The 15,002-nt window shown below is 41.7% G+C and overlaps 1 protein-coding gene across 32 annotated transcripts in view; it reads right to left on the reverse strand.

Moving 5' to 3' along the window:
- Nucleotides 1–15,002, reverse strand: part of NRXN3 (neurexin 3) — a 1,220,542-nt gene that overhangs the window by 160,564 nt on the left and 1,044,976 nt on the right. For all 32 annotated transcript variants that reach the window (XM_082232019.1, XM_082232034.1, XM_082232025.1 and 29 more), the window contains one exon: nt 9,643–9,814. In XM_082232019.1, coding sequence (XP_082088145.1) covers nt 9,643–9,814 — 172 coding nt within the window. The remainder of the gene's footprint in view (nt 1–9,642; nt 9,815–15,002) is intronic.

Raw genomic sequence — 15,002 nt, forward strand, 5'->3', positions numbered from 1 at the left:
TCACTGTGCCAGAAGGGATACTTATAGTACAAATGTCCTGCTGAACTCATTGTATCCCTAGGTAAATCCATATAAAGTTGTATGCATACATGTTACATTCTGTTTCTTGAATTTCCCCAAAACCTTCCTTAAAATGGGGCAACCCTCATACAACCCTAGTGATGGATTGAAAGATAACAGAAGCATCCGTGGCATGCCATGCTCAAAATCAAGCTATTTTGCATTTCATATTCCTTAATAAATACCATTCTATCATGCCACCCATGACAAATGCCGATCAGAATCCCCATGGATTAAACACACACACACACAAGCGAAAATAGCCATCCTTTCCTTGTTTCTTATGATTATGATTATTCACATCACCCTTTTCAGATTGAAGGATGACTCATATTTATTCTAAAATGTAGCAAATAAATGTAATAAGATTTTCAAAGTGGCAAACAAGCTTTATACTAAAGCAACCGTAAAAACACAAAGCCAATTGAAATAAACAACCAAGCCACTAATAAAAGCAAAGGTACACGCATTAGCACCAGAACCCTAAAATCATGCTCAAAAGCCGAGGGGGTGTGTATGTTCGTGATATTGCACCAGAAACTGGTCTTTGATAATAGATGCAGGGTGGACTTAAATCCTTTATTCTTGACAACTGACACTTCTTCAGTTTTCACAAACCTCGTCACTGTCACATCTGAAGCAATAACATGAATGGCGAAGTCCATGGATCAGTCTACATTCTGCCTAGCAACTCCACTGTGATCTGTTTGGTGGAATCAGTTCCCCCAATGACTAGTCACAATTCTATACATACACATCTCTCTTCCCCAGCTCTCTTATTTGGTCTCAAAGGTCTCTCTGCTAAATCTCATCTTTAGGATCTACAACAGCCTAGGCATTATCAGATGAAATAGCCCCATCATAATCTCATGCTCTTCTGAGTTTTGGCTAATTCCTTTACAAATAACCTTGAGTTGTCTGTATGTCCTCTCCTCATATCTTAGGAGAGAATCTCACTTTCCCCTTCAACCCCTCCCCCACAAATATTATCTTTTGCTGTCTTCTGGGTGGTTATGTTTAATCTCAGGATTAAGCAGAAGCCCGTAGTTTGCCTTGAACAGCTTATCAGCTTCCAAGAGACATTTACAAGGAGAGAAAGGCTCTGGTTTTGATAGCAGTAATTGTATTTAGCTTGTAAGATACAAGGCTATTTATCTCATGTCTGGGAAATCACAGAGGAGGGAAGAATGGAGAATGCTGGCTGATAAAAAAAAACTAAATAGAATTAAAAAAATAAAAAAGGAAGTCAAGAAGAAAAGAAACAACTTCCCCATGGCACCCCCAAGTGGGAAGATGCTCTAAGAAATGGACTAACCATTGTATAAAATACAACTCTTTTGGAAAAAGAGATAAAAGAGGAAGGCGTGAGGTGAACAAGAGCTGGACGAAAAAGGAGACATCTTCAAGGAAATTAGAATTCAATGCAGTTCAAACTCCATGAATCTTTGCTGCCTGGTTTGTAGCAGCATTTGACCCTAGTTTTTGAGCTGCAAAGAACAGACACTTCCTACACAATGCTGAGGCTTGCTCCCGCTTGCTCCTGGGCACCTGATCTACAATTGCTAGCTGGAGAGGGGAATGTTTATGTTATTTACTTTTGCATTTATATCCCACCTGTCTTTCATAAAATTCCACAAATGGGGCAGTGTTCCATCTAGGAATCAACCATACCTATGTCTGGTCAGTGCCTGGATGGGAGATTGTCTCGGAACTTCAACCTCATTGATACATCACTTGGGAAGACAGGCGAACTAATGGCAGTGTACTGGAAGAAGCAAAATGAAAAAATTCCTTCCAGTAGCACCTTAGAGACCAACTAAGTTTGTTGTTGGTATGAGCTTTTGTGTGTAAGCACACTTCTTCAGATACACTGGAACAGAAGCCACCAGACCTTTATATATAGTGAGAGGGTGGGGAGGGGCATTACTCAGAAGGGTGGTGGGAATGGGTGATTGGCTGATAGGTGTGGCAAACCTGTTGACGACTGTTAACGACTGCAATTGGTCTTACAGGAAAAAGCAAGGGGTGAGATGGCTAAAAATAGCTTTATCATGTATAATGAGATAAGAATCCAATGGTCTTAGTTGGTCTCTAAGGGGCTACTGGAAGGATTTTTTTTGTTTTGTTTTGACTACAGCAGACCAACACGGCTACCTACCTGTAACTGGAAGAAGCAAAGATCACCAGTGTCGAAGCAATGATTCTTCAACATCAATTTCATTGGACTGGTCATGTTGTGCGGATGCCTGATTATCATCTTCCAAAGCAACTACAGTGGTACCTCCGGTTGCGGACAGGATCTGTTCTGGAGCTCCGGTTGGATCCTGATGTGTTCGCAACCGGAGGGACCGCTTCTGTGCATGCACACACGGCGAAGCACTTCCAAGTTTGCCGCTTTTGCAACCCAAAGTTTACGTTACCCGTGGGTAACTTAAGCCAAGGTGCTACTGTACTCTATTCTGAACTTAAAAATGGAAAGTGTAATGCTGGTGGTCAATAAGAGGTTTAAAGACTCTCTAAAGGCAAATCTAAAAAAAAAAAAAATAGTATAAACACCAGCAACTGGGAAACACTGGCCTGTGAGTGCTCCAAAGGTGTCATGGACTTTGAAGATGTTTGAACTCAGGACGAGAGGGAGAAACATACTAAGAGGAAGGCACGCTTGGCAAATCCACACCGTGATCAACTCCCACCTGGAAGCCTATGTCCCCACTGTGGAAGGACGTGTGGATGCAGAATTGGCCTCCATAGTCACTTACGGACTCACTGTTAAGACCGTGTTCATGGAAGACAATCTTACTCAGCTATAAGTGATCGCCAGAGAAGAAGAATGTATCATTTGCTTTTCAGGCCACACCCTTGGGCAATATCTTGGGGGTGGGGGGGTGGGGTATGGAGCGAACCCAATCCTAAACAAATTTATTAGGGAATAAGCCATGCTGGACTTCCATACCAGTAAGCATGCTTTAGTTCATGCTGCAGACTTTCCCTTTGATTCCTTGAGTGATCAATATCATTGGCATTGGGAAGGAACTTTCTCCAGACTGGCAATGATCCTGGAAGGTTTCTGCTTTCCTCTATAGTATGCAGTTTGGTTCGTTCACATGAATCCTTTCAAATATTTGCTCCGTAAATGCCTTTATGCCAGGGATGGGGAAGCTATGGCTCTTCAGATGTTGGGCTCCAACCTTTTAGCTACACTCAATGTAGCTAATGATCAAGGATGATGGGGATTATAACTCAACAACATCTGGAAGGCCACAGTTTTACACAATATTGTTTGCCTGCAGGCAGAGGTTTAATGAGAGAGCACATATATTACATGCAAAGGGGCAGGTTCAGTCCCTGGCATCTTCAGTCAGGGCTGGGAGTGATCCCTGCCAGCAATCTGGAGGAAGTGTAGTCAATATGGAACTAAATGGGCAATGCTTTGAGTCAGTATGACAGCTTTCTGTGTTCCTATGTTCACCATGGCATGAATTCCATAATCCAGTGACTGGAGACCCTTGGAAGCTTATCAGGAGTTCGTCAGTCACATCAGTAATGAAGACAAATGGCACAAAATATGTTTTATATACCATAGCAAAATATTCCCATAATGTGCAGCTCCAGAGGAGTGTTTGGTGTGTCTTGGTCCAGCAATTAGAGATGACTCAAGCATTACATCATAGGCGGTAAATGCTTTTTAAAAACTACATAGAAAGCCACATTTAAGCATTATTTTAACAGATTTTCCTCAACAATTCTACATTTGGTTTTCTTGCAAAACATACCTTTTCAGGTGTATTTTATTTTATTTTTTAGCCCAGAGCTGCAGCACATTTTGAGAGAAGTGCAAAATTCAAAGGGTTATTAAGTTCTGAAGGATTGCTGTGTTCCCATGGGAATTCACAAGGTTCCAATTAGTCAGGCTTCCCTAGTCCCTAGTTTAGGACCTTACATCAGGTCTGATGACTTTCAGTATAGCCCAGTACTGTCTTCTTCAACGGGCAACAGTTCTCAAGTCTTTTGCAGAGGACTTTCCCGTGACCTGGAACATCTTGTTAACTGGAGATGTCAGTGATAGAACCTGAAGCCTTCTGCCTGCTGATCTGCAACTGTGCCATGGCCCCTTTCTTACCACCTTGTGGAAAACTGGGCCAATTAACTAATTAATAACAGCATCACTTTCTTTGCTAGCATGGCTAACTGGTTGTGATGGAGTCAGATGAAGCAGGATGACTCCCTACAGAGTAAGGTTTTTTTTGGGTGTCTTTTTATAAAACTAAATACAAGCTTTGAAAGCAAGTGTTTCTTTAAAAGGCAAACAGCTTCTCTGAAGCACAACACTAATTATTACAGGTGGTTTGGTTTCCACTAGAGCTCTGTCCAACCCCTCCCTCCCTCACCTCTTTATACAATCTTCCTACTGCTCTGAAGGATGCTCAGGCATCCAATGGATGAATAAACATACAGAATGTGAAGTTCGCATTAATGTACATTCCATTTCTGGCAAAGCCCCAGATGTATTTTGTACGTAAACAGAGCAAGACAGAAAGGGGTGAGGGAGCCTCCTGTCTCAGAAGTAATTGAAACCTAGGTACCTATCTTATGTCCAGGTCAAGGCAAGAGATTTATTTTTAACACTTCTAACCATCTTGAGTATTCAGGGGTGGGGTTTTTTTTTGTAAAAAAATGTCCTTTTTATAGTGAAATGTCCAAAACATGACAGTCTTTGCTGCAATAAAAGCATGCCAGAAAGAGGCTTCAGTGGCTTCTATTAGCACCCATCAGGAATGTAGTTCGTAGATGAGACAACATTCTCCAAATCACAAAGCAATCTTGGAGAAAGCACTCAGTACTAGGCAGACTACAAGTTATTCCACTTTATTCTCAGACCACATGGGTGTTGCATGAATTCTCACATGGGAGGGCAATATGAGAACAGGTGAGAGACAGGCATATAGTCATCTGCTTCAATTGCGTTGCTATTTTTGATCCATGCATTTCCCCATTACTGTTACTAATGTCTGTCGGGAGCACATATATAAAAATAATCACTAGAATCATAGAATCTTAGAGTTGGGTCATCTAGACCAACTCTGTGCACTGCAGGAATCTCAGCTAAAGAATCTATTATTGTTCCTCTGGGACAATGGACACACACAGCCAACGACTGTTCTGCAGTCACAAGTTATGCTCCACAGGCATATCTTCCAGAAGCTAATAGGCCCTCCCATTATTTAAAACTATATGTTCCTTCGCTGTTGTTACTCTCCCATCTCTGGGTCTTCTTCTGTCTTGAAATGAGTGGCTGAGCCCCATTATTCTCTTCTACTCACTCAGAGGTTCCTCATTTAAGCATTTTCACAAGACCAGTAAGCTCACTCAGTGGCATTAGGATAAAATAGATGCTAGTAGTTTAAGCCATGTGGCATTTAAGGCAGCAGATGCATGTGACACAGATCCATTCTCGCAATGGCTATTGTATGGGTGAAGCCATTAATCACATTCAAAATGCTTAATAGGGATAAAACCAGCATTGATGATTCAGGTACGGGGTTCTACCAAGACTCATCAGCTGTTTTAAGGGTCATTGTAGAGATTGTCTCTACATGGTAAATTCTAATTCTGCTTGTGACTCTAATGTTCTGCTTAACCTGTCACTTTTGAAACATTTGTAATCGCTTTGTCTTTGAAGCATCTTTGTAGAATTAGCAGTTAGCCAAACTCTACTGAAAATAAATTACTTTGGGGTTATTCATGAACATTCACTGAAATGTCTAGAGGCTCTTTAATTACCTGGCTATATTCACAAAACCCAGAAACCGAAACAGCAGACTGTAGTGTTCCAGTTTAAATTATCAAAATTGTTTGATTATCCACATTCACCATACACTACTATGTAGCCGCAGTTTTAAAAAGCCCTATGTAACTAGCACCCCTGCTTGTTTGAACTTCTAATTATCCATATATTTCGGGTGTTCCCACCCTTACCAAGCCATTTAAATTACATGAGGTTGCATTGTGTATCCCTGTGTGCAAAGGAATGGAATGTAAATAAGTCCTTTGCGGCATAAAATTTCAGCATAAAAAAAATTCTTAGCTCCAAGGAGTGAGCAGGATGCTCTGGTCTGTAATTGGATAGATGAGCCACAATTGTGGAGGGTTTGTTTGTTTGTTGGTTTGTTTGTTTCAGAAGTTTATAGGAGTATTAGAGGGATTTATTTGAAACCTACTTTAGAAGAAGGGATGCGGGTGGTGCTGTGGGTTAAACCACAGAGCCTAGGACTTCAGAAGGTCGGCGGTTCGAATCCCCGCGACGGGGTGAGCTCCCGTTGCTCGGTCCCTGCTCCTGCCAACCTAGCAGTTTGAAAGCACATCAAAGTGCAAGTAGATAAATAGGTAGGAAGGTAAACGGCATTTCCGAGTGCTGCTCTGGTTCACCAGAAGCAGGTTAGTCATGCTGGCCACATGACCCGGAAGATGGATTCAAACTACAAGAAAGAAGATCCCACCTAAACATTAGGAAGAACTTCCTGACAGTAAGAGCTATTTGACAGTGGAATTTGCTGCCAAGGAGTGTGGTGGAGTCTCCTTCTTTGGAGGTCTTTAAGCAGAGGCTTGACAACCATATGTCAGGAGTGCTCTGATGGTGTTTCCTGCTTGGCAGGGGGTTGGACTCGATGGCCCTTGTGGTCTCTTCCAACTCTATGATTCTATGATTCTATGATTCTATGTATGCCGGCTCCCTCGGCCAATAAAGCGAGATGAGCGCCGCAACCCTAGAGTCGGCCATGACTGGACCTAATGGTCAGGGGTCCCTTTACCTTTACTTTAGAAGAGGAAAAGTGCAATAACATAAATCTAATATCTATTTTAGTTCCCTGGTTTTCCATATCACATGGTGGATTCCTTGTTGACTAATATATGCAGTGGTTTAGCTGACAATGAACTTCATAACTACCATACTTTCCACAAATTATAAAATTTCGGTTTGCAAAAAATGCACCCCCCCCAAAAAAAAAACAATTTGCACAAAATGATTGCTGAGGGTTGTCCATTGGATTCTTTAGAATATGAATGAAGAGCTTGTAGCCCAACAACCTATCTAGCTTAAATTGGACTCACTGTCATTTTGTGATGTCTATCTTCCCTTGGAGAGATGGAAGGTCAACCTATAGCTGAGAACGGTGGCAATCCTCAGCCTCCTGCCTTCCAAAGCAGAAGTAGCAACAGAATTACTTCTTCAAAACATTTTTAGTATGGTAGGTGAAACAATGCAGCACAGTGACATTTACAAATTTCTCCTGAGTGCCATCATTTGGTACCATCTAATTTATGAACAGCTTCTACAGTACAACAAATTATAGGATGCATCCTGAACTTTCCTCTCTCTTTTTCTGTTTGGGCTGCAAGCTGCATATCAATAGAGTAACCAAATAAAGCTACAGTTACTTAATTGGTGGAGGGCAATTTTAAATTGGTATACTGTGAGTAAAGGACATATATCTATACTTTTTAGGCTAACAGGAATGAAAAGGAAACATTGACATTTTCATTTGATAACCAGTGGTATCTTTTTGATTATATAATTGGTTTCCTTCAACTGAGGTGATATGCAGATTTATTTAAATTTGATTGAAATGTGTGTGTGTGTGATCTCGGCCAAATAGATACCCTTTGACAGTCAACTTAAGGGAGAATCATCTCCTCTGAAGGCTCTGCAGCCTCTGAATCTGTGATCATCACTGGTACCCCCAGTGTGCTTTAGGATTATTTGAGCTAAGATGCATTAACAAAGGTATATTTTATGAGAAAATTTATCCAACATGCAAATTTTCATGCTGATATTTCAAATTTATTTAGAATTTGAAAATTAATGCAGAAAAGGATAGGAGCAGACTTAGAGATGAAACTGTGTGAAATTGATTCGTACCTGCAAAGCTGCTGATGGCTGTAGCATGGCTAATAGGAGAACTCTTAGGTCAATGACAGATCAAGTCAAATGGTGAGAGGAAAATGGGGTATTTCTATGAGTTTAGCATTGGCTGGGAATAACACACTGGATTCTTAGCACAAACTATTAAGGCAAAGTTTTCTGCTTCCTGTTCTGATTTTCAGTATGTATCTCATATCTGTGAAACATACTGTAGCCTGCCCTTGCAATTTCAGAAGGAAGCTTCCAATACAGCACAAACCATAGATAAAGATCCCTTTATATTCACTGTTACTTTGGCCTGCAAGCATGACAACACATTACAGAGGGAAAAAATACAGTTATTACTTGAAAGAGAGGTTCTATTTATTGTTCCTGAATTAAGATGTGATTACTAAAATAATTTCCTTAGGGGTGCCAATTCATTAAAGTTTGTTTTTTAAAAGTAATAATAGTCAATTAACTGTGCTATTTCAATCAAACAACAAACTAATTGAAGAACAAAATTAATAAACAGGAAACTCAGTATACCCACAATAAACAGAAGATGCCCTCAACTGGCAATCTCTGCATCTTCTTTCTTTGCCCAACTAGCAGTATTTCCTGCTTATCCCACTGCATCATCTTGGTTCAGCATTGCATTTACTAGCCAACAGATTTCTTCAGCAGCGGGAGTGGAAGAGTAGCGCAGCAAAGTGAGGCAAGTTTAAGGGGAAGGAGCAATCTGGAAGTCCTAGACAACTTAATAGGAAACCACCGCTAAATGACTCCGTTAATTGCATGAATCAGATAGTGTTGCTTTTCAGTCCTATGGGTGATTAAAGGGAAGGCTGCTAAAAAATAAAATTAAAAAATCATTTTAAAATTTTGTGCTACTGAAATTCCAAGCACCAATTTCTGGTGGTGACGCTGTAACAGGAAACTTTCCCAAGAAGGAAGAAAAGCAACAACAAGCAGTGCCAATGTTAATGATCAAGAGTGTTCACAATATATTAAATTTATTGTAGCTCCTCCTTCCCAGACGTCATATGCTACACCCCATTTTCATTGATTCAGAAAAGCCACAAGTAGCAATTGTATGTTTGTCAAAACCATTTGGGCAGCAGTCTACAACTTACATGGCAAATGTTCTTCCCAACTTCCTACAGGAATATTCCAGAGTATACAGATTATGAGTAGAGCCAATGCTTTTTTCTGGGGGTATGCAGGGGTACACATACCCCTAAATATTTTGTGAATCTAAGTTTGGCCTCATTGAAGGGCAGTATTTCAATATGAGTAGGAAAATGGGAGTACCCCTAAACATTTTTTTAAGAAAAAAAGCACTGGGTAGAGCTACTTTTGTTACTTTGTCTCTGCAGAATCAGATTATATTCAGAGGTTCCAACATTTGTGTATGTTGTTGTTGTTTTTTGTCACATCACATGCACTTCATATGTGTGCCACTCCTTAAAATATGGCTGTTCCGCAAAACACCTTATACCCAATGTAGTGAACATAGTTTATAAACTGAGAGAAATTTTGTTCAGCTCTTTGTTCCTCCAGGTGGAGCTGTTAATATTTGTACGCTGTGCACCAATATACTGTGCAGCTCCTCTATTAAGGCCCAAGGTTAATACCTTAAGAGAAAATGAGAGAGAAAGATTTCTCAGTTAGACATTTACCTGAAGGATAGTGTTCATTCACTGGCCAACCATCTACCTGAAGAGTAGCATTGCCACCATTTCGGGTAAAGCGTACGACGTGATATTTGCCATCATTGACTGGGGTGCTTTCTTCTTTGATCGAGATATCTACTGTTCCGATATTGAAAACTACACCAATCTTGCCTTGTTCCTATGAAGAAAAGAACAGAGAGAATAATAATATTATTTTTTTAAAAAAACCATTTTGAATTCAGATCCTACTATGACATAGAAAGCTGGTCCACTAAATAATGGACCCATTATATGTATTTAGGGAAGAGCTTCATTAACTGGGCATCACTAGTTCATACACAGGCAATGTGTGTCATGAGAACAACATATTTGAAAAAGAACAGCTTCTCCAGTTGAGTAAAATTGCCGTTATCCATACTAGGATCCTGGTGTTGAACTAGAAGTTAATCCCTTTATGTTTCTAAAGCGAGAGATGGAAACTTTATGTATCTCACAGAGAAACTGGGCCTTTAGTGTCATCACCCCAGTTCTGTGCAACACCCTGCCAATTAAGATTCAGCAGGCACCTTCTGTGGCAACATTTAAATGCCTGCTGAAAAAAGATTCTGTTCCGCCAGGCCTATGCAGGGAGTTAAGAGTACATCATCCAGAATGGTCTATTGACGTTCGTTTTTGTTTTTATTTATTTTCATTTTTTACTTGTTTTTAACTTTTCATGATTTTATTGTTTGGTTTTTATACTGTGGTAAACCGCTGTGATATATATTTTTATGATACAGCAGTATATACATACTGTTATAAATAAAACAAACAAACAAATAAAATTTAACTGACGGGACATCCAAGTATACTACTTTTATTGCTGTAACTGCTTTGCTTCCATTTTGTACAGAAAGGAAAATTGTAGCAATATGTCAGCAATACTGCTAACATGTATTGTAAAGAAAATAAAATAATACAATAATAACAACATACCTAAACCATTTCCACGCACACACAGCAGGTGTGTTGACACATAAAACTAATATCAGACTATAGTTTCCAATTATAAAAGTGTGTACTTCCACTTCATCTTCAAAAGTAGGAAGTTTAAACCTCCCATTTGCCATTTGGAACAAACTGCTGTTTCCTGGTATGCCCAAATTCAGGAAATTCTAATTTCTTCAAACCACAGATAGTTATAAATCTATATCTTAACTTTGATTTGAACAAACCACAGTTTCCTATATTTGGTCCTAATGGTAAACTGTTGATTGTTCCAAACCACAAACAGCAGCTTTAAACTTCCCTCCTTCCCATACAAAGAATATAAGAAGAAGAGGGGGCGCTTATAAGCCTGAGATTTGCTACAGTATATTCTCAGATCAAGGGATCATGCTCTCCCAGTACATCTGAATGAGATCATAGAAAGAAGCTGCCATTAAGCAGTGGAAAGATAAAAACAGGTCTGAAATGCGCTCTAGCCCATATTGCCACATGACATGTAATTAAACAATTAAATCAAATGCTAGAGTGGTGATAGGCAACTGGGTGCCTTCCAGATATTGCTGGACTACAACTCTCTCTGAACACTGGCCACACTGGCTGGTACTGATGGGAGTTGAAGGCTAACAGCATCTGAGAGTGCCATCTTGGCTACACCAGCAGTAGATAAATCCAGCAAATCTCTAGAGATTCAATAAACTGGTTTGGTCGACTGCTTCAGAAAGTAAAAACGAGGAGTCAGTGAGTGCAAATACAAGGTGCATTTGACGTAGTGTGTCACAACTTGAGCAGACTTGAGATAAGCCATGGCAGAGTTGGGAGCTGCATCAAATTAACTTAGAACAAAGTCATTTGCATAATTGCTGTTGTTTAAACTTGAGATTGAAAACAAATATCGCCCGAATATAAGATTTTACATGGAAATGAACATCTGCTTCACAATCTCAAACAAGCTGGGTTTGGTCCCAGCCCACAGTTCCTTCTGCCATACACAAGTCTCCAAGCATCAAAGAGAATAATAGCAAACTGAACTGCAATGTTGCAACAGCCAACTGTGAGAGCCAGAATGACTTACATGAGTGCCAACAAAAGGAAACCTGAACATGTAAGGACAGAAAAGATAGGGTTGCTAGCTTCCTATGAGTGAATCCAACTGCCCCTGCTGATGCCCAATTGGCACATTGTTGAAGTTACACCGTGCTGTAGAGACTTATAGCAGAAGCCTTGAACTACACCAGAAAGGATAGGGTAAAGTGTGTTTATTATTCGCTGACTCATATAAGGACCCTTAGCTTAGTCACAGGGCACATGCAGAAGGTCTCAGATTCTGTGTCTAACATCTCCAGTTAAAAGGATCCAGGACTAGGTGCTAAGACTCTGCCTGAGATCCTGAAGGATGGAGCACTGACGTGACAAGGCAGCTAGATTCCAATCAGTGAAAGGCTGGTTCAATGCATGGTGGCCACATCTAGCATGAACAGTCAGAATAGGCTGTGTACCACTACCCCAGAAATAGGTTTCCAACTGTAGATGGAAGTAACTTCAAAATTTTAGATCAACGATCACAGAAGCTTGTGAGTATATCTCTGCAGAGCAGAGGTTTTCAACCTTTTTGAGTCCACGGCTCACTTGACCAACTGAATTCTTTCTGTAGCACCCCTGTGGAGCTCAGGAGCCCAGTTATGTCACCCCTTGCCTGCAAAGCTGGCAACCTCTCGCCCTTTTTCCAACACCTTCCCTTGTGGAGTGTTCCCCCAGTGTCCTCTCCTTGGGAGTCCTCTGGGCAGCTGCTGCTGTCCCTGGTCTCTGAGCTGCCCCCCTGCCCAAAGAGGGGTGTCTCCCAGAGGCACCATCTGCCTGCGGAGCTTATAGCCAGCGCTGCTGCAATAATGAGCTGTGCAAGCCTTTGAGAGGCAGAGACACATGAGAGAGCATCAGAGGAGGGAGGGAAGGAAAGTGGGACAGAGACTAATGTTGTCTGCCCCCCCCCAGTTGATGGGCATTGCCATTCAAATAGTGTCCATACAGGACAGGGCTTACTTGAGCCCCTGCAATATTTTATTCAAATTTCCACCCCTGTTACAAGCTTAACAAACCATATTTTTATGACCCCTGATGATTACTGAAGATTATTATCCTGTTTTTCTGGGGGGATGTAAGCAACCAATAAGGGACGCGGGTGGCGCTGTGGGTTAAAGCCTCAGCGCCTAGGGCTTGCCGATCGAAAGGTCGGCGGTTCGAATCCCCGCGGCGGGGTGCGCTCCCGCTGCTCGGTCCCAGCGCCTGCCAACCTAGCAGTTCGAAAGCACCCCCGGGGGCAAGTAGATAAATAGGTACCGCTTACCAGCGGGAAGGTAAACGGCGTTCCGTGTGCGGCTCTGGCTCGCCAGAGCAGCGTTGTCACGCTGGCCACGTGACCCGGAAGTGTCTCCGGACAGCGCTGGCCCCCGGCCAATAGATGTGAGATGGGCGCACAAACCCCAGAGTCTGTCAAGACTGGCCCGCTCGGGCAGGGGTACCTTTACCTTTACCTTTAAGCAACCAATAGAGCAAATATACCACCAGGAGTGAACTCCTAGCAAATATTATTGCTTGTAAATAGAGTAAAATGGTAGACCCAGCACCCGGATTCCGTTCAGATCCTAGAACAGCTGCGAAACCCTTTGCTTCAAGTCTCTTAAAACACTTCCAAAAGCAGAAGCTGAGTGAACAGCTTGGTTGTCTGCCTCCCAGACACGAAGAAAATCTCAGTTGTCATTTATTGGCCAATCACATTCTTCTGAGGAAACTTCTGCATGCTGTATTTATTCTCCATCAGCATAACTGCACTGCAAGTTTGTAAACTTTGGCGGGGGAAGGCATGCACAAATGCACTGATGGTTACACCACGAGAGGATAAAAACAGCTGTTTTCAAACAGCTGGCTAAAGCTCCGTTTGTGAGAGATGTCTTCTTACTATTTCCCATTTTCAAGAAAGAAGGTGGCGGGTGTCACGTCTTTCAGCAACCCAGAATTCATGCTCTCACTGGGATACAGTGGTGAGAGCTTCATAAGCAAATTGAACTGGCATTGTTTATAATGTTAATCAATGGCACACATTGATCGCTTAACATGAATTACAGGTATAGCAATTCATGCAGGGCCTGGGGAGGTGGGGAACAGGGGATCCCACACTGCATCATCCCTCTTCTGATGACCAGGAGAAAGACAGGGGAGAAAAGGAAGGAGGGGAAGCAGTTTCCTTTCCTCACCCGCCCCCCGCATGTTTGGCGCTAGGGTTGCCATATTTCAAGAGGTAAAAATCCAGACACAAAAAGCTCCTGAGCCAGAACCAGAGCCACCAGTGCACAAAATCCAGGACATTTGCTTGAAAATGTAAAATTCCCCCAGATAGCATGTAGGACCTTCAAAAGAGGACATGTCTGTCCATTTCTGGACATATCACAACCCAAGGCTGCACCAGCTCCAGCCCTCCAGTAATAAATAACTTCAAAATGTTATTTATGAAAATAAAGGTTCTCCTCCTCCATGAATTAAGGGTGTTTCCAGACAATCTGATTGTTGAGCATTCATCCTGATTTGTTTGTGGGGAGATCAGAAAAGTCACACAAAACCAGTGCACTGTTGATCTGTGGAACTCCCTGTTGCCAGAAACCAAAAAGGCATTCATTCCTCTTACTGAGTTATTTGGATACCCAATATCTCAATGACAACCAATAGGGCCACCTCTGCAGTTCTTAATACCCAAGGGGTCTGTAGCGAAGGAGGCAGTCTTTCAGCTTTTTGAGGCCTGAGTCGTTTAGGGTTTTCAACACCTTGAATTGGGCCTGAAAACCAACCGGCAACCAATATGGCCATTCCAATGAGACAAAGACTGGGAAACTTGCTCAGCTGAAGAAAATATCACCTATCTCAAAATGTCTTTGGGGAGACTGTAAATAACACCCATTGATTTCTGGCAATTAAAGATGACAGCCAGGCTTAAACTTGCAGACAGTGTGGAAGGCGCCACATAAAGCTTTTAATTGTTAATCATCTCAATCAAGTTGGTCATCCCAGTTGCTGGATGTTTGTGAAATCATAGACTAATAGGGACTTCCAAGAGTCATCAAGTCCAACCCCCTGCAATGCAGGAATCTCAACGAAAGCATCCAGGACAGATGGCCATCCAATCTCTGCTTAAAGACCTCCAAGGAGAGAGAGTCCACCACCTCCTGAGGGAGTCTGTTTCACTGGCGAACAGCTCTTACTGTCAGAAAATTCCTCCTGATGTTTAGTTGGAATCTCCTTTCTTATAACTTGAAGCCATTGGTTCATGTCCTAACCTCCAGAGCAGGAGAAAACAGGCTTGCTCCATCTTCCATGTGACAGCCCTTTGGACA

This window comes from Podarcis vaucheri (genome assembly GCF_965113315.1).
Source record: "Podarcis vaucheri genome assembly, chromosome: 1".
In the NCBI taxonomy this organism is placed as follows: Eukaryota; Metazoa; Chordata; class Lepidosauria; order Squamata; family Lacertidae; genus Podarcis; species Podarcis vaucheri.